This window comes from Zootoca vivipara, chromosome 14 (assembly GCF_965207765.1).
Source record: "Zootoca vivipara chromosome 14, rZooViv2.hap1.1, whole genome shotgun sequence".
Taxonomy (NCBI): Eukaryota; Metazoa; Chordata; class Lepidosauria; order Squamata; family Lacertidae; genus Zootoca; species Zootoca vivipara.
In genome coordinates this window covers 16654657-16675885 of record NC_142597.1, presented here as the reverse complement: position 1 = coordinate 16675885, position 21229 = coordinate 16654657, and the positions used below count along the sequence as shown (strand labels likewise).

At 47.8% G+C, this 21229-nt stretch overlaps 1 protein-coding gene across 3 annotated transcripts in view; it reads right to left on the bottom strand.

Annotated features, from left to right (window-relative positions):
• Positions 1 to 21229, bottom strand: part of KMT2A (lysine methyltransferase 2A) — a 50288-nt gene that overhangs the window by 15084 nt on the left and 13975 nt on the right. For all 3 annotated transcript variants that reach the window (XM_060268350.2, XM_035139007.3, XM_088657653.1), the window contains exons 2-26: positions 19999 to 20068; positions 16679 to 19359; positions 15660 to 15837; positions 15199 to 15433; positions 14324 to 14388; positions 13708 to 14091; positions 13271 to 13344; positions 12564 to 12692; positions 11888 to 12001; positions 11159 to 11305; positions 10646 to 10741; positions 10210 to 10330; positions 9752 to 9865; positions 9154 to 9338; positions 7766 to 7939; positions 7275 to 7385; positions 6575 to 6648; positions 6042 to 6235; positions 5537 to 5643; positions 3794 to 3931; positions 2207 to 2365; positions 1954 to 2071; positions 1779 to 1857; positions 1440 to 1600; positions 506 to 664 (exon numbers count right to left, since the gene is read on the bottom strand). In XM_060268350.2, the coding sequence (XP_060124333.2) occupies positions 506 to 664; positions 1440 to 1600; positions 1779 to 1857; positions 1954 to 2071; positions 2207 to 2365; positions 3794 to 3931; positions 5537 to 5643; positions 6042 to 6235; positions 6575 to 6648; positions 7275 to 7385; positions 7766 to 7939; positions 9154 to 9338; positions 9752 to 9865; positions 10210 to 10330; positions 10646 to 10741; positions 11159 to 11305; positions 11888 to 12001; positions 12564 to 12692; positions 13271 to 13344; positions 13708 to 14091; positions 14324 to 14388; positions 15199 to 15433; positions 15660 to 15837; positions 16679 to 19359; positions 19999 to 20068 (6067 nt within the window). The remainder of the gene's footprint in view (positions 1 to 505; positions 665 to 1439; positions 1601 to 1778; positions 1858 to 1953; positions 2072 to 2206; positions 2366 to 3793; positions 3932 to 5536; positions 5644 to 6041; positions 6236 to 6574; positions 6649 to 7274; positions 7386 to 7765; positions 7940 to 9153; positions 9339 to 9751; positions 9866 to 10209; positions 10331 to 10645; positions 10742 to 11158; positions 11306 to 11887; positions 12002 to 12563; positions 12693 to 13270; positions 13345 to 13707; positions 14092 to 14323; positions 14389 to 15198; positions 15434 to 15659; positions 15838 to 16678; positions 19360 to 19998; positions 20069 to 21229) is intronic.

The following is a 21229-nucleotide window of genomic DNA, read 5'->3' as shown; positions in this document are numbered from 1 at the left end:
TTTTCTCATCTAGGCCAGGTCTTCTGACTTCACAAGGTGAGTCAGTCACCAGCTAGGACTGTCGGTGAGCAGAATTTGCAAATAACATTATCCTTCAAGGCGTGGTTTAAGGCTCTTAGTTCAGTTCTGTTTAAAAATGGAGCCCACCTCAGCCCAAAAGCTCAGGGAGGTTTACAAGTTGTCAGCAACTCAAGCATGGTTCACATGACAAGGTTAAATGTGAGGAAAAACTACATGTTAAGTATGTAGGTGAGATGTCCAGTAAGCAGAGGGGAAATGACTGAAGATGCGCCCCTCTACCAGCATCCTCAGCGTTTGGCCTTTGATGATGAGGATGGACAACAAGTCTTTTGCACCGCAGCACTTATTAAGCCCTAAGCCCAATAGAGATGGTGGAAACAAGGTTCCATACCACTGAGAACAGCCTGAAGAAATTGCTAAACAAAGAAAGAACAGAAGTCAAAGAAAGCCAGAGAAAACAGCAGAGGGAGGTGGAGGGCCAGACCTGCAGAGGGCAATGGCCTTGAACCAGGAGATCGCAGGGCAGGAGGAAAACTTGGCGCTCTGATCCGCAGAGCCCTGCAGTTCTGAGAATGTGGCAGGAAGTCTGAAGAGGGAGCACTCACAACCGCTGACACTGCATGGCCTTCTCTGGCTGGAATTTCTGATGAAGAAGAAAAAGAAATAAGGAACTTATGGATTCAGGCAAAACCCAGGGTGCATTTAAACAAAACAGCTTCAGGGAAGTAGGGGAGTACTAGAGGCCTTTCCCCTCAATAACATCCTTTCTTCCTCCCTCAGGGAATGTGGACAGAAAAATCTTTATACATGGAGGGAGGCAGAAAGCAAAAAAAGGGGGGGGAGAAAAAAGAAAATAGGCTGTAATCTTTTGGCATCTAGGCCAAAACCAGAATGCAAAGCTGGACATTATGTGTCATTGGGAGCAGGTGAGGGCCAAACATTAAGAGTACTAGGTAGAAGCACACACCCCACCATGCCCCAAACATCTCAGAAGGACAAAGTCCCTTGTTATTTCACATCAAGCATGTCATAATCTAGTCTCCAGAAATGCATGACACCTGGGCAAATGCTGGAGTGTCATTCTGCACAGAGCAGAGCTGGGAGTTGAAGACCCCCGATGTTCCTCCCAACACTTATGATTCTGTGACTCAGTTATGGAACAAGGGCCAGAAGCCACTCCAAATACTATAGCCAAAGTAGAGGATGTGATCTTTACCAGGGAACCCTTTTGCCCTACTTCAAGTGTGTACTGCTACTGCTGTCACCAAAAGGTATTACAAGCCCTGTCCCATAGCAAAAACTGACCAGAAGAAGGAAGATTTTGTCTTTGGAAGAGCTGAGCAGTACAAAAAACAGGCACCCACAGGTCTGGCACAAAGGCCACAATCTCAAGCCAAGCCATGCCTGCAGAAACTTGCCTGAAAGTGTCCTGGGGCTGTGCGTGATGGTCCTATTGTCATCGTGCTCTACTGTGCTGTTGATGTCTGGCTCAAGGATAGGAGGGCGGCATTCCATGATCTTGCAAGTGTACACACAGCGCTTCCGAGCATCCATTGTGCTCCAGTACACTCGAGAGCACCTGGGAAAACATTTGAAAGTTACAACTTCTACATAGAGCTGTGCATGCCTGCAAAAGCCCTTCCCTGGGGCAAGAGGAGAAGGAAGGCCAAAGACTTCCTGGGTGGTCCTCACGGCATCTTCCAGGGGAAATGACATGGATTCTGCTGCTGCCTATTCAAGAGACAGCTCCTACTTACTGATAACCAATGGGGAACAGCTTGTCTTCGCAGTCAGACAGATCGTTCAGAATCCCGAGGCAGTCAATCGTCATGGACCCTACAAGAAAACCAAAGAGGCAAAGTTCTGTGTGAGGAAGGCAGTAACTAAATTCCACCAGGCACATTGCCAAGGCCAGAGGCAGAGGGCCCTCACCAATCATCATGTGGATGTTCTCTGGCTCCAGACCATGAAGAAACCTTCGTCTCAAACTAATCCCTTCAAAATCCACAAAGACTCTTCTTAGGACTTCAAAGCCATTCTCGGGCACCACCTACAGCAAGCACACACAAAAAGAGGCCTATATAGTATTAAGGTGAAAACACACAGCCTGAGCTGAGTTGAGTAGGGAAATGGGGAGGGGGGGAGTACAGCTGGGCAAAGCCCGGGTGGTGGTGGTTGGGCTCACCTCTCCTTTGATCAGGTCCCGATGGCGCTGGCAGTAGACTTTCTTATCCTCCAGGAAGACACAGTTCTTGGCCCGGGAGCACATGAAGTGATAGTTGCTTGTGCAGGAGGTCAGGCAGCAGCCCACTGTGGCCCCCGACTTCAGGCAAAATTCACATCTCTGCAAGGTTTGAGGGTTGGGATTTTAGGGAAAGCATCTTGATGCTATGGCCCATGGCCTAAACAAATAAACTGGACTAGTGCAGCACTGTCAAAAGCAACACCCCTAATATGATATCTATGACATGCATATCAGGTTGCCCACAAACAAAAAGAAAGCAATAGAACTGCTGCTGTTCTACCACTCATTTAGCAAACACAATTAATCTTGTCCCAAAAAAACCTGTTAGTAATCTGAGTGCAGCCTTATTTTTGTTTGTTTGTTTATTTATTTACAAGCTCACATACTGTCTGGACTTCCCAATTTAATTCCAATTAAGAAGAAAGGTTTTTCTTTTTTTACAGTTTAGAGCTATTTTGGAGCATGCAAAAAGGATCAGTGATTGATTGAGAACACGAAAAAGCTGCCACAGCCACCAGCCTCAACTGCTGGCAGTTGCAGGGCAGCAGCCCAAGCTGGCCACCTGTGATTGTTACTTCCTACACTTCAGGCCATTGAGAGTCCACAGAAGACACCCCTTCCTAATCATTACAAGGAGATGTGGGTCATATGCTCACATCTGTCTGCTGCAGAAGCCAGGTGATGAGCTGGTTCATATGCTACTATAATAGAGCTGCTTGCAAATGTCCAAGTAGTAATAATAATAATAATAATAATAATTTTTATTTATACCCTGCCCTCCCCAGCCAAAGCCGGGCTCAGAGCGGCTAACACCCATAGCTGTCAAGTTTTCCTTTTTCTCTCAAGGAAGCCTATTCAGCATAAAGGAATTTTCCTTAAAAGAAGGGAGAACTCGACAGCTATGGCTAACACCAAATATAAAACAACTGGTTAAAATATAACTCAACAACAAAACTAAATACATCAAAATTAAATCAAAAATTAAAAATGCAGCCTCATACAAAAGGGAAAAAGAAAGGGAAAATGGGGAAGGGAATCAGGTTGGCTCCAGGCCAAATGCCAGGCGGAACAACTCTGTCTTACAGGCCCTGCGGAAAGAAATCAGGTCCCGCAGGGCCCTGGTCTCAGGAGACAGAACGTTCCACCAGGGCGGGGCCAGTGTTGAGAAGGCCCTGGTTCTAGTTGAGGCTAATCTGATTTCCTTCGGGCTTGGGACCTCTAAGTAACCAGTGCTTTTGATTCTTTGCAGTCTGGAACTGCTGGAAGCTGAATTCAAGGATCTCTGTCCTTTTCAGATACACCATCCTGTGAAGCCCATTACTTCAACTGTGGAGAATCAAGCAATGTGAGGCTCTTGCTCTTTTTTAAGTTGGGCCATTAATGTCAACTATGAGCTGTCTCTCCATTGAGACATGCTGTGGGTTTTCCAATATTCTTCTTTGCCGTTGTAACAGCAGAAGAGAAACATTTTGAAATGTAAATCCTCATTCCTGGACAGACTCCTGAGCCCAACCTGTTCCTACTCACCAGCTGTTTCCCTCGGATCACTGCCACGTGCACATTCTTCAGGGAGCCATCGTCATCTTCAAAAACTTCAGCTGACCACAGGGCACAGTTCACATGGGTCCACTCATTCTGGCCGATGTAGAGGAGACGGCCAGCATCCTGCAAGAAAGCAGAAGGCCACCAGATACACCCAGAAATCAGTCAAGTGCACTCCCCACCCCACAACTGCTGGGCACATGTTGCAACAGCCACAGTGAAATAAAAGCTAGCAAACATAAAGGTGGCTCATGGAATCAGACAGTTTAAAGGGAGGGTCTTTGCAGCTGTCTAGTCCAACCCTCTGCTCAGAACAGAACACCCAGTGCTAGGTTATTATTATGATATATTAATTTTTTATACCACCCTTTGCATCCCCAACAGACAGAGGGCTCTCCAGCCTCCGCTCAAAGACCTCTAGAGAGGGGGAGTATTTCACCACCCCTCCACTGTCCAGCTGCTCTTACTGTCAAGAAATTTCCTCTATTGTTCAATCCAAATCTGTTGTTGTTGTTGTTTAGTCGTGTCCGACTCTTTGTGACCCCATGGACCATAGCACGCCAGGCACTCCTGTCTTCCACTGCCTCCCGCAATTTGGTCAAACTCATGTTCGTAGCTTCGAGAACAATCCAAATCTACCCTCCTGTAACTTAATTCTATGCGATATAACCCTTTGACCCCTGGAGTCATGGAGAACAAGCCTTTGCGCCCTCTTGCATGTGACACGGCCCTTTCAAGGATTTGTAGAGTGCTATTAGGTTCTACCTCAGTCTTCTCTTCACTCAGCTAAGCATAACTGGTTCCTTATATAGGACTTGTCTTCCATACTTCTGACCATCTTTGCTATCTTCCTCTGATCCCATCCCAATTTGTCTACATCTTCCTTGATATATGGTGCCAGAAATGAACATAGTACTCCAGATGAGGTCTGACTAGCGCAGAATAAAGTCAGCTATTCCTTCTTGTAACGTGATGGTGACTCTGTTAATGAGGAATAAGATCTCACTGCAGCCACATCACACCCCTGACTTGTGATAAGCTACAACTCTGAGATACTCTTCACATACACTTCTGCTGGGCCATGTATTGCCCATTCTATCCTTGTGCAACTGATTCCTCCCACACTCGTGCAGAACTTTGCATTTGTCTCTACTGAATTTATTTTTGTCGGGTTCTGCCTATTTTCCCTTCTGTCTTCTGGGGTCCTAGCTGTTCACTCAAAGTTCAGTGCCATTTGGAACTCTGGTAAGGATTCCCTCTATGCCCTCATCCAATATTTAAATGGAGGATTAGAGGGAATCCTTATCAGATTTCCAGTTCACACCAAAAGTCATTGATAAAAATGTTGGAAGAATACCCGGCCCAGGACAGAAGCCTGCAGCACTCCACATCCCTCCAGTTTCATGAGGAACCACTGATGAATACTCTTAACAGGACACTTTTCTAACTAGCTGTGAAACCACCTGATGATATTATCACCTGCCCCCATTTAAAGAGTTTGCTAACCAAAATATCACAAGGAGCTTTGTAAAATGCTTTGCTGTTATCAGCTAAATTATACCCACAGCATTTCCACAATTCAGTAAGATAGTAACCTGTTTTTTTATTTTTTAAGAAAGGTAATATTAGTCTGGCTCAGCTGGACTGAGTGTGTGACAAGGATCAAGTCTGCCTTTCAACCTTAACAAGAACCAGCTCACAACACACATTCTTGACAGAGCCACTTACATTCCCACCATCATCGCCATACTTCAAGCAAAGTGCACATTGCCGGTTATCCTCCACATCTGGAGGAGGGGTAAGTTCTGGGCTGTCCTCCAAGCTTCTGTCAGAACCTCAGAACAGAGAGAGAAAGAGAGAGAAAGAAAGGACTGTTCACTCCTGAGAAACAATGCTTGGAAGAAAATGTGGGCTGGGAACTGATTGCTGGAGAATAAAGTAGCTTGCAAATGCTCAGAGCAGCAAACAGTTTTAGCTGCTCACATGAATTGAAAAGGTTTTACTTCACTTTAAAATAAAACACAATTTAACCAGCTATGCAGATGTAAGGGGGAGGCAGGGAAAGAGGCTTGGTTCAGACTTCGAAGTCATGGCAGATGGTGGATAAGGCAAAGAGCCTCTTTGTACCCGACTCTAGCTGGCCCAGCTTTCCCCCAGGGTCTAAAGCCTGCCTCCCCCAGTGTCCGCCTCATTACCTATCACTTCCCCCAGACAAAAAGGCTCAGTTTCTCACTGGATATAGGTGGTGTCGAAGGATGCAGTGGAGTTGGGGAATCTGGCTCTCCAGGACCTTTGGGTTTTGGTGCTGGAATGATTTTCTTCATAAGAGGAGGCTGTTGAGCACAACTGTTTTCTTCACGCTCCTGCCACTGTGCGTAGTTATGGTCAAGTGATGGTGGCAAGACAGCATTAGGCAGCATCCCACTGCTAGAAATGAACAAAAGGCAGAGCATCAGACTTGGTTGCACCTAGGAGGGCCATCTATAGCGCTTAGGCAGGTAAAGCTCCCTCACTCCCTGCAAAGCTTTCTCTGTAGGGCAAGGGGCAGGACTAAGACACAGATTGGTACAAGAGGGACCACAACCCACTTCTACTTTCTAGATCAGGAACTAATTGCAGCCAGTTGCTTTGAGAAGCAGGAGAGGCCCATCTGTTAATTCAATTCTGATCTTCTTTCCAAGGGGCAAGAGCGCTGGCACCACCTTTGGCTGAAACAGGCAGGTCAATTGCAGCAAGTGAGTGCTGGAAGTGGAACAAGTTACTTACTTGGTTGTAACTTTATTAGGTTCCCAAAATCTTGATTTCTTTACACTGAACCATGGAAAAACGCGTTCCATTTGCTTAAAAACAAACAAAACACCCACAAATGTATTAGAAATGCTTTACAGGACTCAATGCTAAACACTTGAAGAAGTCTACTGTCTAAGATCTCTGCAAATTTACAGTCAGGAATAATTTATTATGAACTTAAAGGTCTGCCGAGACAATATCCTAATTTGTTTCACAGACAGCCACACAGTAGCTTGAACAGAAATATGGGCTCCTTGGGGAGTATTAAAGATGCAATTTCAGTACACCAGTTGCCAATTTATTGAAAATAAGATGCAGATTGAAAATAAGAAGGGGGTGGCGCTGTGGGTTAAACCACAGAGCCTAGGGCTTGCCGATCAGAAGGTTGGTGGTTCGAATCCCCGCGACGGTGTGAGCTCCCATTGCTCAGACCCAGCTCCTGCCAACCTAGCAGTTTGAAAGCACGTCAAAGTGCAAGTAGATAAATAGGTACCGCTACAGCGGGAAGGTAAACGGCTTTTCTGTGTGCTGCTCTGGTTCACGACATGACCTGGAAGCTGTATGCCGCCTCCCTCGGCCAATAACGCAAGATGAGTGCCGCAACCCCCAAGTTGGTCACGACTGGACCTAATGGTCAGGGGTCCCTTTACCTTTACTAAGATGCAGCTTGGCTTACCCGAATGAAGAAGGACTTCACCATGCTGTTGGCCTTCTTAAGTTCTGGCTGCCCTCCATCAGCATTAATGGCTGCTTGGATTATTTTTACAATATCATCACTAAACTCCAGCTGCAAGATAGACACACACAGAAATCAGCTTCCTATCCTCTTCTGTGATATACTTTATCCACCCCTCTCCCCCACCCACGGGTGCTGAACATCAAGTGGCAGAAATTCACCTTTTCCTTCTCAATTTTTGAAATCCTTTTTATTCCCTGCCTATGTTTTAGAAGAGCAGCATGGCCAACATTAAAACACTGTAGCATGGCCAAAACATCCATGCACCTTCAAGGCACAGGGGGGATTTATAGCAAAAATGTAGCATTTTAGGACCACTTCAATGCAGTTCACAAACAGCAAGTTGATTTGTATATATCCCATCATTTCCTTCTCCTCATGGAAGCTATGATGAAAGCAAGAAGGGGATGCTGACTGAATTGTTAACGCACCACAGAAATGTAGCCTCCTTGCTCCATTTTTCTTTTCACTCCTTCCAGGTCCAGCAGCTGCTGTTCTTCTTGCTTGCTGACTTCAGTGAGCACAGGAGGGTCTGGGCCTTCTGGGGAACTTCGGGATGGGACACTCTCTTCTGTTTCAGGATTTAAGTCAGGGGGTTTGGCCGCCTGGAGACACAACGGTAAGAGAGTACAACAGTTTCTCAGCCCAGCACAAAGCATTTAATTAGTAGGTCTGTGGATAGAGGTTAAGAGCAAAAGAGCCTGTAGGATCAGGCCAATAGTCCTATCTAGTCCAACATTCTGTTCTCACGGTAGCCAGCCAGATGCCTTTGGGAAGCCTGCAAGCACTACCTGAGCGCAAGGATCTGGTTGACTGAAAGGAGGTGCAGAAAAGTACAGCATAACAGAGGACTGGAGGAGACAAGACCCCTTCATGTCTGAATTGTGTGAGGGGGATGCACTGCACCCCAGATCACCAAGTTTGGCCCTCACATTCACACCATAGGTGGGAGCATCTGCAGAGGAAATGCCTCTACATGAGTGTAGCCTTGGTAATGCACAGCAGAGCTCTAGACACAGACACCCACATCTAATGCATGAATGCTGAAGCCCTTGGAGGCAGAGTCCTGCAGGCCCTTTCTGGCTAGTCTCCTTGGTTGGAAAAAAGACTTAGGGGAAACAAAAACAGCAGAAGGGGCATGATGGAAGTTTATACAACCTTGAGTGGTGCAGGAAGCACAAAAGGGGGAAGTATTTCTTTTCAAGGCCCAAAATGACAGTTAGCAGTCAAGACACAGGCAAAGTAGCAATTCTTCACATCATGCATGCTAAGTCTTGAGTTGACTGCCATGTAAAACTCTAGGCAAAAACCGCTTTAAGGAATAAACACGAGAAGGAAAGGTCCACGGTGAATGGCTCTTACGGAGGGTCCTTCCTGGTTGATATGGAGCAAGGGCCACAACTGAGGCCACAGAGAAGGGCAGCCAGTGCTGTCCAAGCTTGACCAATGGCCTGGCTTAGGTTAGGCAGATACAGATGTTCCTATGGACTCCCTCCTGCCTGGAACATACTCTCTCTCACATGCTGGCAAATAGCAAGGCAGAGTGGTAGCCATTGCCATATGGGTTCTGCTCATGTTATGGGTTCCTCTGTGATCCATTGCAGGACAGAATATCAAACATTTGGTTGGAACCTTTGGCTTCTCACCCTCTCTCCCTCTCCCCACCCCCTCTCACACACACCTGCCACTGCATTTCTAATGCCACTTTTCTTCTAGAAACACTAGAAAGAATATTGTGCTTTAAAGTCCAACAGCACCACTCTGAGCAGCCAGAATTCAGGTACATTTGTATGGTTCATAGAAGGAGAGGGAGGCCCACCTGTCTATAACGCAGCAAATGGCTGGATGTCCTGGAATTTAGTAGGGCTGTTAGAACCTGCTTCAAAGAAATCTGCAGCTCTTTCTCCAGAGCTAGCCGCCATTCAGCAGGAGGTTGTTCTGTGCAGTTAATGCAGGTGTAAGCCACACTCTCTGGCAGGTTGGAGAGGATCTCGTACATCTCATCTGAAGGTAGACAGGGCAAGCATTAGGGGCAGAGGGCAAGCCTCGGGAGGCTAAAAGTGTCAGATCTGTTGGGGGATCTGGCAGCATGGTAGGAGGTTACATCATGTAAAGGGGCTCAGCTGTAGGGATTCCAATGCCTGTCTTGGAACTGATTCAACAGGGTGAGTGTCTCTCTGCACACTCTCAGGAACTCACAGCACAACTGCAGCCTGCAAAGCTGGGCTCCAAAGTCCACAGCTAAGCACTATTAGCTCAGGATATTCAGCTCCTTGGCTTCTGCACCCTAGTCCAAGAAGAAACAACCCACCCCTTAGACCAAGATGAAATTTCAAAAAGGATCTCAAGCACAAGGTTCCTGGTTGTAAATGTTCATCCTACTCCTCCATATATGCAGGGTTGGAAGCAGTCCTCACCTGAGAGGTTTTCACACTTGGAGTGGACCCAGTGGTCACATTTCCCACACTGCATCATTTTGCTCTCATAGTCATCGTCATCGTAGCATTTGTCACAGACGGGGCAAAAGTTCCCTACAAGCAAAACAGAGAGGTGGTCCAGATCTCCCACCATCAGTATACAAAGCCAAACACTCAGGGCTGTCTAGCGGTCAGGGGATTCCACGCAAAGGGCAAGAATGGCTATCAGTCACTGCCACCCTTAACAGCCAGCAGCAAGTACTATACTTGCCCCTTTCAGTGTGATGGTGCTCCCTGCTGCTGTCCCCCGCTTCCCTAGAGGAAGTACTGGAATTTAGCAAAGCAAGGGCTGCATCTGCACATGGAACTGCAGCTGCCAGCATTTCCCAGGCCATTCAGCATGATACAGCATACTTCCGCAGCAGACCAGACCTATCATGCACCCAGTCTCTCCACACCTTTAGCGAAGAGTTTGGCACAATCGTGACACAGAGAGAAGTCGTGAGACCATTGGGCATCCCACCCTTTGCCTGGCGTTGTCGCTCCACAGCTCTTGCAGCGGACACATTTTGTGCATATCTGGAAAGACAGACAAGGAATAAAGGGCTGCATGGTCTCTCTCTGGAATCATAGGATTCAGTCATAGCAGGGACCAAAGATGCTGCCCTCTACGGGTGAGCCATGGAACAGAAAACCATGCCTCAGCCTCTCTTTTGCAATGGCCAGTTGATGGGGTTGCCATATCCAGCAGTTTATGATTCAGACCGATTTTATTGCATATCCTTGTAAACAGTGGACCACTTTCAACATCAGGCTAAGACTTCTGGCAGTCTGATTATAATAAGAGAAGGTATCCCTGCTTTACAAGTGTCCCCACAATGCAACCGAACTCACCCAAACCTTCTTTTTCTTCGTAGGTTTTGTTGGGTAATTTGGTCCCAGGCACTCTGGGTGATAGCTGTTTCGGCACTTGTTACACTCCAGCAACTGCTATGGAAAAATGGAAAACAGCAGCAAGTCAAGCCTAGACACTCCGGCAGTTGCTTCAGACCAGAGCTTTCCAAACTGTGTGTCACGACACATTAGTGTGTCAGCTGCAGTGTGTAGGTGTGTTGTACGAACGTTCCCCATGCTCTTCCCGGAGCTGGAAAGGGGATAGTTTAACCTTCAGTTTGCTAGTAAAACTGAATTACAGTGTCGCAAAATGATGCATGTCTAAAAAGTGTGTCACCAGCATAAAAAGTTTGGAAAGCTCTGCTTTAGACATTTGATGACTCCTAGTTCAGCATGAGGAAGCTGTGTTGGGGAAACTGAGTATCCCTGGCAGCCATCCCTTGTGACGCCACAAACCCCACATTCCAGAGGGCCAAAAGGAGCCAAGCAAGCTCATCAAGGGAATCTGACTACCTTGGTGGCCTGATGCTGCCTCCCACACACATGGCAGAACTTGCAGCGACGACAGCACCAGTTTTCCAACTGGTCCTCCAGGGGGCGCTCACTGTCCTCCAAACAGAACTTGTGGAATGGCTCACAGCACACCTGGCAATACACAAACTACAAGGGAAGGGGCAAGTCAGCAGGTCAGCCACATCCTGCAGCAGTTGTGCACTTCAACTATTTGCCCACCAGCTTGCCCCAGATGGCTGGTTCTAGAGGGAGAGGGAGGAGGAGGAGAAAGTCTTTGGGCACCCCACCCTCATGGTTTGGTCCCCAGTTCCACATAACAGTTGCTTCAAAGAGGCTTAGAGAGCCCTCTTCCACCACCAAGTTCCGCACCATTTGTCTGTGGGATGTTTTATCTCCAGAGCCCCTCTGCAAGAGCAGCATGTATTTGTGAAGCTACAAAAGGTCAACTGCAGCCGGTGCCTAGAGACATAAGTGCTTATCTGACACCACACCTCCTGCTTTGAGAGGCAGGTAAAGCAGCATTTCAAATGGTAGCTGAAGCTACAGCTCTAACTGATGGCCTTTATTCAGGATTCAATTCCAGCTTCAGATTTCCTTTAGTTTTAGGTAGCTGAAATAGTATCTCTCTCTCTCTCTCTCTCTCTCTCTCTCACACACACACACACACACACACACACACACACACCAAACAGCTTGGTGTGGACTGTCCCTGTTGGAGCTCATCCTTACCTCCACATGCCCACTGCTGGCACAGAGGAAGCAGACCACCCTGGGAGTTATCGGGATGGAGGTCAGGATACCCAAACCGCCCATTTCCCAAACGTTCTCAGCCTCACAGTCCTCCTAAAAAGCACAAAAGGAAGAACATGGAAAGGGAATTAGCCTTACACCAGGCCCAGGGGTGGTGGAAATGACAAGAACTGGAGCAAAGCACAAAGATCCTGTACACGTCACTATGAAAATGTTTTGTTTGCCAAAGCTTTTGTTACATACAAAGGAATGTGCTGGGTGGAGTTACTTAACCTTGGTTCTCTCCACAACAGTGATACATACCTAGACATCTTCTAAAGGGCACGTGGCAGCAGTATATGAATGCCGATGTACTGCCTAACTTATGCTGTTGCTAACAATAAAGACTCTCCTTGGGCATTAAGAGCCTCAGGAGGCTGCCTCGGTTTACGGAAACTGCTGGTATTCCCTTTTGTATTCATCACTCTTTCTTATCCTCCTGTGTGCTATCTTAAGAAGCAACAGGCTCTACAGAAAACTAAACACCTTTCACCAGAACAGCTCTTTGTAGAAAGATGGGAGTTTCAAGGAAGAGATGTCGCCACATCCTACAAACCCCCAAGGCCAGGTTTCTGGTGGAGAAAGGCAGGGGCACCTCCCCAAACCACCCTGTTACCTTGAAGTCTACTCGGATCCTGTGGACTCCATCTATGAGGGGTTTCTGTTTGGAGCTGTTCCCATTCGATAAAGTGCTCAACAGGTTGAGGGTACCATTCTCTGGCTTGCTGACTGGGGGTGTTCTCTCCTGGAGAAAAGAGGGCAAAAAACATTGCATTTTCTTTGCTCAAGCAGAAGAAGGAAAACCAGCATTCAACATATATGCAGTTAGTTATGGGCTGGAATCTAAGGAGGACCTCTTCTTTCAGATTTTGAAAAGCAAAGAGCAACAGGGGTTTCAGAAACTGGAAAGCAAAATCTGAAATTTTGAATTGGTCAGTCTTGTTTTGAAAGCAAACTCAATCCAGTAGGTATCCACCCCCAAACATGAATTGGAATCTTGGAATCTATTAGTGTTAAAAGGTGCATGGCCTTGTCTTTTCTGGGGGGAAAGGCCATTCCATTGGCTGGGGGTGGGGGGAGAGAAAAAAAACCATGGTGAGAAGCATCATCATCTGCACACCAACCTGAACCTTGGAGAGTCAAGCAAAAGGATCCCTAAGATAGTGGTGGTGCCATTACAGGGTCAGAACTTGCACCAAAGGGCATCCTCAACTTGTGCTGTCTTCATGGGCTCTCTAAAAGCCAGGAGAGCTACGTACAAGGAACCAACCATGGAAAAAGCTCTTTCTATTCACTAGAGACATAGAGCAAGTTGCAGGTTACCTTTTCTTTTGGCTTCTGTTTCACTGGTAAGCTTGGACGAGGAGTTATTTTCTTCTGTCTGCTTTGTTCGATCCCTAGGAAAAGTACAAATGCAGTTTGTTAAAAGCCAAGAGTTGCTTCTAGCAGTCAAACGGAATTTGGGGACTTAAGGAGACAACAGCAACTTCTTAAGACGCTGTTGTGGAAAGCTGAAAACAAAACACAGTGAACTAGCAATTCCAATTTGTTGGGGAGGAGTGGGTGCTGTAGGATTTCCTGCAGCTCGCCACACACTTCCTAACCTGCCCAGGTGTGTCCAAGGCTGCTCTTTCCTGACCCACTTAAGAGCCCAATTAGTACAGCAGATGTGGTCACATCTCTTCCATGGAGTCTAGAGGTGGCCTGCTTGACTTTGCAGAAGCAGCTAACAACTACCTTTGCTGCAAATGAATACCTACCCACTTCTGGTGGTGGAGCTGCCTTCTTCTTGGGCTCAGCAGGGATGGTTTTGGGGGCTTCCTTTTTTGTTGGGCCCGTACTAGGCGGTGGGGTGGGGGGCACCTGCATGGGGGGTGGTGCCTGCTGCTTGCCAGTCTTCCGGGCTGCAGGGGGAGTGGCCTGCTTTGTGTCTGGGGGAGGCGGAGTCAGTGATGGTGGGCCCTCCTCACTCTTCTCCTCATTGGGCTTCCGGGCAGGTTCACTGCCCCTTTTGGAGGCATGATCCTCTTTCGTCAAGTTGAGCTGAGGAGCAGCTGCTTTCTGTCCAGCCTCTGGCTGGCTCTTCCCAGCATGGATCTCTTTCTTTTCACTGGACTTGGATTTCTTTTCTTTCTTTTTCACAGCTGTAAAGCAAAACCAGCACCTCAGATGCAATGACCGATAGCGCAGCCTATGGCACTGGCCTCCCCTAAGTGACTGACGGCCAGAGGGGAGGGTGGTGCCTAAGGAGGATACGTCAGCCTGCCCACGGCCTCACTGCCTAGATGGAGCTGAAGCTGAAGCAAAGACTCTGCAGCTGTTAACTATGCCTTTCTCTCCCCATCACAATAGAAATAAGGGAAAAAAGGCACCTACCTTTGGCTTGCTTCTGGAGATAGGCTTTTGATGGCATCCACTGCAAATTCTGACACTTCCTCATCCTAGGGGAGAATAAAGGAGATGGCAAGATGCATCACCCGACACAAACAAGCCTTTGGATTCTCAGGCATGTTGCAGGCTGCTGCATCTCAAGTGAGGCCCCTACAAAAAGGTACTATCTCAGGCTGGAAAGGTATCTGCTTTGGAGCCATGCCAAAGTTCTGTTTGAGATCAATGGCAGACCAACTTCGCTAAAAGGATGAGAAAGATCGCCCTAGCAGCACCAGCTCTGCTATGTCAGCCTTTCTTCTATGGAGAAAAGCAGCTACTTTTGAAGCATCTTCAAAAAGCCTTACTTTCAATATGTGAAGAAGATAACTGTTCTCCCTCTTTGTTTAAGATCTGAAACCTTGCTCTGAGGTTTGGCCAAGCCACTATGAGGAAGGCTGCTCAGAGGAAGCATGCTGTGGCACATAGTCACACAAGGGATCAACTCTCCACGCTACACTTTGGTTTTCACGTTCAGCAGAATACACAGCAGGGTAAACACAAAACCTGAAAAGCCTGAAGAAAAGAGGAGGTAGATCTCTCCACTGCCCCACCCAACCCTGTCTATTTCCCTACCACTCTCTTGAGAGCCCCCAACTGCCACTTTGAACTCCAAGAGGAAGGAAAGGCAACAGCCAAGCTCAGAGGATGACAAAGCCACTAGTCTTGTGCTCCTTAGCTCTTCTTTGATGCAAGTGAAAGGATCTTCCTCTGGCTAAATATTTTATAGGAAGACAGGGTAGAAACACCACAAACCAACAACGGAGGGCCTTATTGCCAGAGCAACGGGAGGGCAGGGGCGGGCTTCACACCCACACGCTTACTTGCAGCACTGCTTCTTTATGTTCCGCCCACCAAACTTTGGCTTATCCAGGCAATTTGTACAGACACCACAGTCCTCTGGGACCTGGCAGCCAGGGCACTGCCCACAGCGCCTTGACCGCCGGCCTTTCTTCACAGGGGGCTCCTGGGGGGTCTTGTTTCTGGTAACTGGCTTGATAGGTTTGATGGGAGGTGCAAGGGGCTCGGCATCTTCTGAACCTGCAACCGAGGACTTGTCTGTGAAATGAAAGACCAGATATTAATTCAGCAATCAATAAAGGAGAAGTGCTTCTTCAACAGAACTGACTTTGCTGGCCATTGCTGTTTTCTCAGAACAGCTTCACAACCCATCCAGATTTCCTAGAAACACAACTCCTTCGTCCTACAGTCTCGCATGCCTTCCCCTGCCACTGATGCACCCTTGGAGAAAACAGCACCCTTCAGCATAAATTCAGACACTTACCATCGTTCCCCATGGAAGACAGTATCTTCTCTCGTTCTTCCCATGGTAAGGCACTCAGAGTGGGCATGTCATCTGGAAAGACAGCTCGCTTGCGGCCTAGCGCTACAGCTGCCCTTCTGCAAACATGTTTTATGCGTGGCCCTCGCACGGAGGTCTCTGAAGAATCGCTCTCTTGACCCTAAATTCCAAGCAGGGCAAGAACACAGGAAAAGGCTGTTAAAACACAATTAACCATCCCACAGGCAGTGATTCAAGCTCAAAAGCAAAAAACAGTTTGTCCAGCAGAAGGTTAAAGATTTCTGAACCTTCTCTAAATGTGTTTTCAAATGGAGGACACAGCAGAAATCAGAAGCAGTTTCCCCCCTAATGAACAGTAACCTTTTAAGTGTAAAAATACTCTACCAAGGCTAAGACTTGCAAAGAAAGGAACAATTCCTGCCGCTACTTACATAAAATGCATTAAACAGCTAGTTATGCACCTCGTGTGTGACCAAAAGCCCACCAAATCATACACCTGTTAGAAAAGTGCAACAGCTTTGGGGAGACATCTGGTAACTGCCATGCATCCCTCGGCTGTTGTGTATTTGTTTGTATGTGCGTGTGTGCATATGTCTGGCCGGGATGGGTTGAGATTGTCTTTGGTAAAAGGCAAGTGGAAGCATGAAGGTAAAAGGCTGCAGTGAGAAAACTCTCACCAGTAATCCAAACGGAAGGAGCCATTGCTTTCCCTTTGGATGGACAAGACATGAGATCAAGGCAACAGGAAGCTTCAAAAAGACACCTCAGTGGGAACTGTGACTCCAAAGCAGAGGCAGCTAAATGATGATCTGAGGTCATGCTCTGGTTTGCTTACAGGGACCTAGAAACCTGAGACGCTGCACCCTACTCAGACCACTTATGTCAAGAGCTTTGGCCTCCTCCTCATGGTGCCAGCCAGGCACTGCAGGGCCTTCTATTGTCATAGTTATTTCCCTTCATGTGCTACCTCTTTTTCAAACCACTACTTTGGGGATAAATACCTGTCCTTTTGGCTGATCCACCTGCTTCAGGGACTTGCTCTTCTCAATCTTATACAGCTGGGCTTTTGCTTTCTTGAGGAGGCTGGCCACCCTCTTGTCAGTCATTGGAAGTTTGTCTGCATGAGCCAGCACTGAGCTGATGGAGGAATGTTTCACAATGTTGACTGAAGCAGCAGCCGGGAGACGCAGGGATTCTTCCTTTTCCATGGAAGGAGCAGCCAATCCAAGTTCCAGACTGGATTTCTCTAAGCCCCCTCGGCCTTTCTTGGGCAGTTTGGTCTTGATGATGGCTGCTGCTGAGTCTACAAGAACCACAGCAGGCACATCTGCTGCTGGATCAGCAGTCACCAATTTCTTCCGGCCTGCAGTTTTTTTGGCAGAAGAGGAAATGGCTACATCTTCACGGACAACTTTTCCTTTGGAAACTCGAGTCAGTGGGAACAAAGTTGAGCTGCTCTGAATCTCTGGAGCCTTTTTCCTTTTCTCTTTCCTGGACTCCCGCTTATTCTCTTTCTCCCTCTCTCTATCCCTCTCTCTGCTCTTCTCCTTCTCAAGACCTTTGTCACTCTCTTTATCTTTGGATGGTTCCTCACTGGAGGCTTTGTCTCTGTTCTTGCCCCTCTCCGTTTGGGGACTTGGTGTGAACCACGGAAAGAGGGGAGTGGGGCTCCCGGATGAGAAAGGCTCAGCCGGAATGCTTGCCTGCTTCCTCGGTCTCTGGCTTTTCTCTGCCGACTCCCCAGGATGGGAGAGAGAATGGGAAGGAAAAGTAAAAGTTGAGTTTAAGGCACTGGTGGTAAGGGAACCCACAGGAATGCTTGTCAGCGAGGAAGAAACTGATGAGGATGGAGTGAGAGTGGGCAGGTCAGAGGTGCTTAGTCTTCCACTTCTCGTCCTCATGGAGTGCGAAGGAGATCTCGGTTCTGATCGAATTGGGCTGAACCCTCTCTTCTTCCTCTTCTTCGAAGAGGATGCTGCTGCAGTGCTTCCTGCTGCCGATCGACTAACAGAAGAAGGCAAAGTTACAGACTCAAAGATGCGTGAGTGGGCCTCACTTGGGGTGAACCTTGGAGCTCGTAGCAAGGGGCTCCTCTTGTGTAGGTCGAATCTTGTTCCAGAGTGAAGAGGAGAAAACAAGCGGGCTGGAGCTGCAGCTCCAGCCGTTGAAAAACCAGAGGCAAAGCCAACATCCTCAGGGGTCAGCGGAGGAGGCCTGAAGTTATCAAAGATGGGCTTGCGGATGAGACCTTCTTTGGCATACTTGGCTGAGGAAAAGTACTGGGGTTCGGACCGAGAGTGCTTTAGAGAGGTCCAACGGAATGTTGGCTCTCGAAGAATCGACTTCCGCTTTTCTTGCATGGGAGCAGCTGAGGAGGGCAGAAAGGGTGATGCCAAAGGGATGGTGGGGGGCATAAGCCAAGGGGCATGGTCTGAAATGCCGGCAGCTGGCTGGAGTGGCGGCGGCGGGGTGAGAAGTGGTGGCGGAGGAGAGGAAGACGATGACTGCTGCTGCTGGGACACACTTTGGAGGCTGGACAATTTTTTAGCTGCTTTGGGCACAAAATTTCTCTCTGCCATAGAAAACCTCCTCCTCCTCCTCTCGCCACTCTCGTTATCAGGGGAAGGGGATGTGGGCAACGGAGGGTGAACTTCTGGAGTATTGCTGCGTTCTTCAGATAAGGCCTGCATCTCTTCTGAGGCCTGAGAATCTGTGGATGTGTCAACACTGGGACTGCTGGACCGTGAGGAATCTGAAGACACCTGAGAGGAGTGCTGAGAGGCGCCGCTGGACTTCTCACTGGACCCACAAGAGGGAGCACTGAAGCGGCTATTTGGTGTGGATTCCGGACGGGCTATTTTGATTGGTGGATCATAGTCTTCATCTTCAATGAAGCGCTTGGGAGTTTTAATGATCCGCGAAGAGATTGCACTCACCACTGGCATGATGAACTGCCGGATGTTTTTGAGCTGTGTCCTCCCCTTCCGGCCTTGAAGCTTTGCTGCTTCTTTCTCAATCTTCTTCTGGGCCCCCTTTTTAGCCCTCTGCAAGAGTTGCTTGGCAATCGTGGCATCCGTCCTCTTGGAGGAAGGGATGATCCTCACAGGCCTGCGGGGGCTCTGCCTCACAGCTGGCTTCTCGTCCCTGGACAGGGGCAAAACTCCATCTTTCTCCTTTCGCACCTTCTGGGCCTTCTCTAATGCAGAACTCACAACCAGAGCTGGTGTAGTCTTCAAGCGATCGGAAGATGGTGGCCTTCCTCTCCTGCGTACAATCTGAACCCCTTTTCTTCCAATCTGGAGCTTTCCAGATTTGAATTTAGACTTCAGTGGAGAGAGTTTTCCTGCTCTTAGTTTCTTAATTTTTGCAGCATGCTGAAATGTAGTGGATGGTGCTCGCTTTATTTTCTTTAGATTCTCTTTTTCCTCTTTGCCTCCTTTCTGAGCATCTGGAACGACCTCTTTGCGGGTGATCTTGAACTTCACACCGCTAAGTGCAGGAGGCCTCCCTCGTCGCTTTTCTGCACTTTTCAATTCTTTCCTCTTTAATTTTTCCATGGAGATGGGTTCTGGTTTGCTTGAAGGTGAGGACACAGGTGAGGACTCTGAGAGCACAACTGAACTTCGGTCTGAGCTGTTTCGGGGTCTCCCACGAGGTTTGCGTGCACTAGGCTTGACTGAGGCTGCAGGTAAAGTGAAAGAAGGGGAAAGAAAGTGCACATTCAGCTTCTCTGCAAGATTGGAATAATTGTTTGCATTTCAAAGTCACACGGTATGCACACAGGCTATTGAAACAAAAGAAAACAGTTTTATATATAATGCTTGTTAACTGCTGGAACCAATAGCTTCTGCTACAGGAAAAGGATTTCTCTCCAGTTGACTGTTAAAGGACTGTAAGTTTCCCCCACCAGGAAAGCTAGTAGCTACGGAGATTAGTTGGTCAGTTGCACTTGTTTCTTTCCAAAAATGTAGACTAAGGATAGCATTCAGGATAAACCAAATGGAAAGCCCACTATGTATTGTTGCATTGTTTACTTTTAAAACGTTGCTCATGTTAAAGACAAGTGAGAGGTATTATACAATATGCACTTGATTTGACGCCTATTTAAGTACTCAGCGCATCAATCCTTGCAAGCCAAAGGCCCCCCTGCCCCATCCCTGTAGCAGAGCTTAGCCACATCCCTACAGATAAGGTGGAGAGAGATAACATGTGTTACCTCAACGGTTTGTGGCACTAGTACAGGCTTCAGACCAGGCCCATGTAGACCGTTTAAAGAAAAAACTCCCATGAACCTGACAAGACAGTAGCAAACTGAACATACCTGTGGGAGATTTGGTGGGACTTTGTCCTTTGGCCTCATCATCTGAACCAAAGCCTATGAACTGCTCATCCTGCAAAAGAGAGAGGGAGGGAGGGAGGGAGGGAGGGGCAGTTTAATAGACTAGAAATATCTACAGCAACGCCAATTGCCTGGTGCCAAGTTAAGTGGAGGATGAAAATAAGTAGTAACAAGCCCCACGGGGTGTGTGCTAGAGTATCACCAATGTAAGGCTATCAGTGGCTACTAGTCATGATGGCTGTAGACTACTTCCAGTATAGGAATCAGGATACTTTTGAATACTAGTGTCTGGGCAGGGGAGGGGAGAATGCTGCTGCTGTGCTCATGTCCTGCTTCCTGATGGACTTCGCATACGAATCTAGTTGGCCCCTGTGAGAATTGATGTTCTAGATGAGCCTTTGGTCTGATCCAGCTGCAGAGGACTCTTTTTGTGTTCTTAACGCGCACTCAGCTATATGTGATAATGAAACTGTGTCTTACAAACCACAAGGGAAATGCTGGATAAAATCTAGGACTGAAGGACAGGACATGAAAATGCATGAATGAAATGGAAAAGCACCACACTGAGGCTGCCCTCTCTAGAAAGGCTATCTGACAATCACTGGCCTATGGCCACTCCTGCTGGATGGACCACATGGCAGCCACACTCCTCTTCTACAGTAACCACTTCTTCTCACCAGCACAGAACTAAATTATCAAACTCATGGCCACAAGGTGTGCTGTTGGCCACATCCTAAAAAGGATTATGCAAACTCCTTGAGGAGGGAAGGCTTATCAATAGCTACTAGTCAGGATGGCTAAAATGGAGCCTCTGTGTCCCTGGATGCCAGTTGCTGAGAAACAATCAAGAGGGAGGGGGGGGTGGAGCTGCTCCCTGCATGTGGGTTCCCAGGAGCATCTGAATGACTGCCAGTTACTATTATGCCAGACTAGATCCAATTCTTGTGGCCTTGACCTGAAGCTAAAAGGAGATCAGCCATCCCATCCTGCAGGTGCTAGTTCTCCCATATTTCAGGGGTGGGGGCACTCCTCTACTTGCCTGTGACATTAAACACTGATAACTGCTGACATCTTGAGTAACAACATCAGTCTATTGTTTATTTCCCAAATGCCTGACACTGTGCTGGACAGGGCCCTTTGGGGGAACACAGCATATCCTTCTGCCATCTGCCAAAAATGAGATAGGCCACCCAAGGTCAGCATAGCAGGGAAA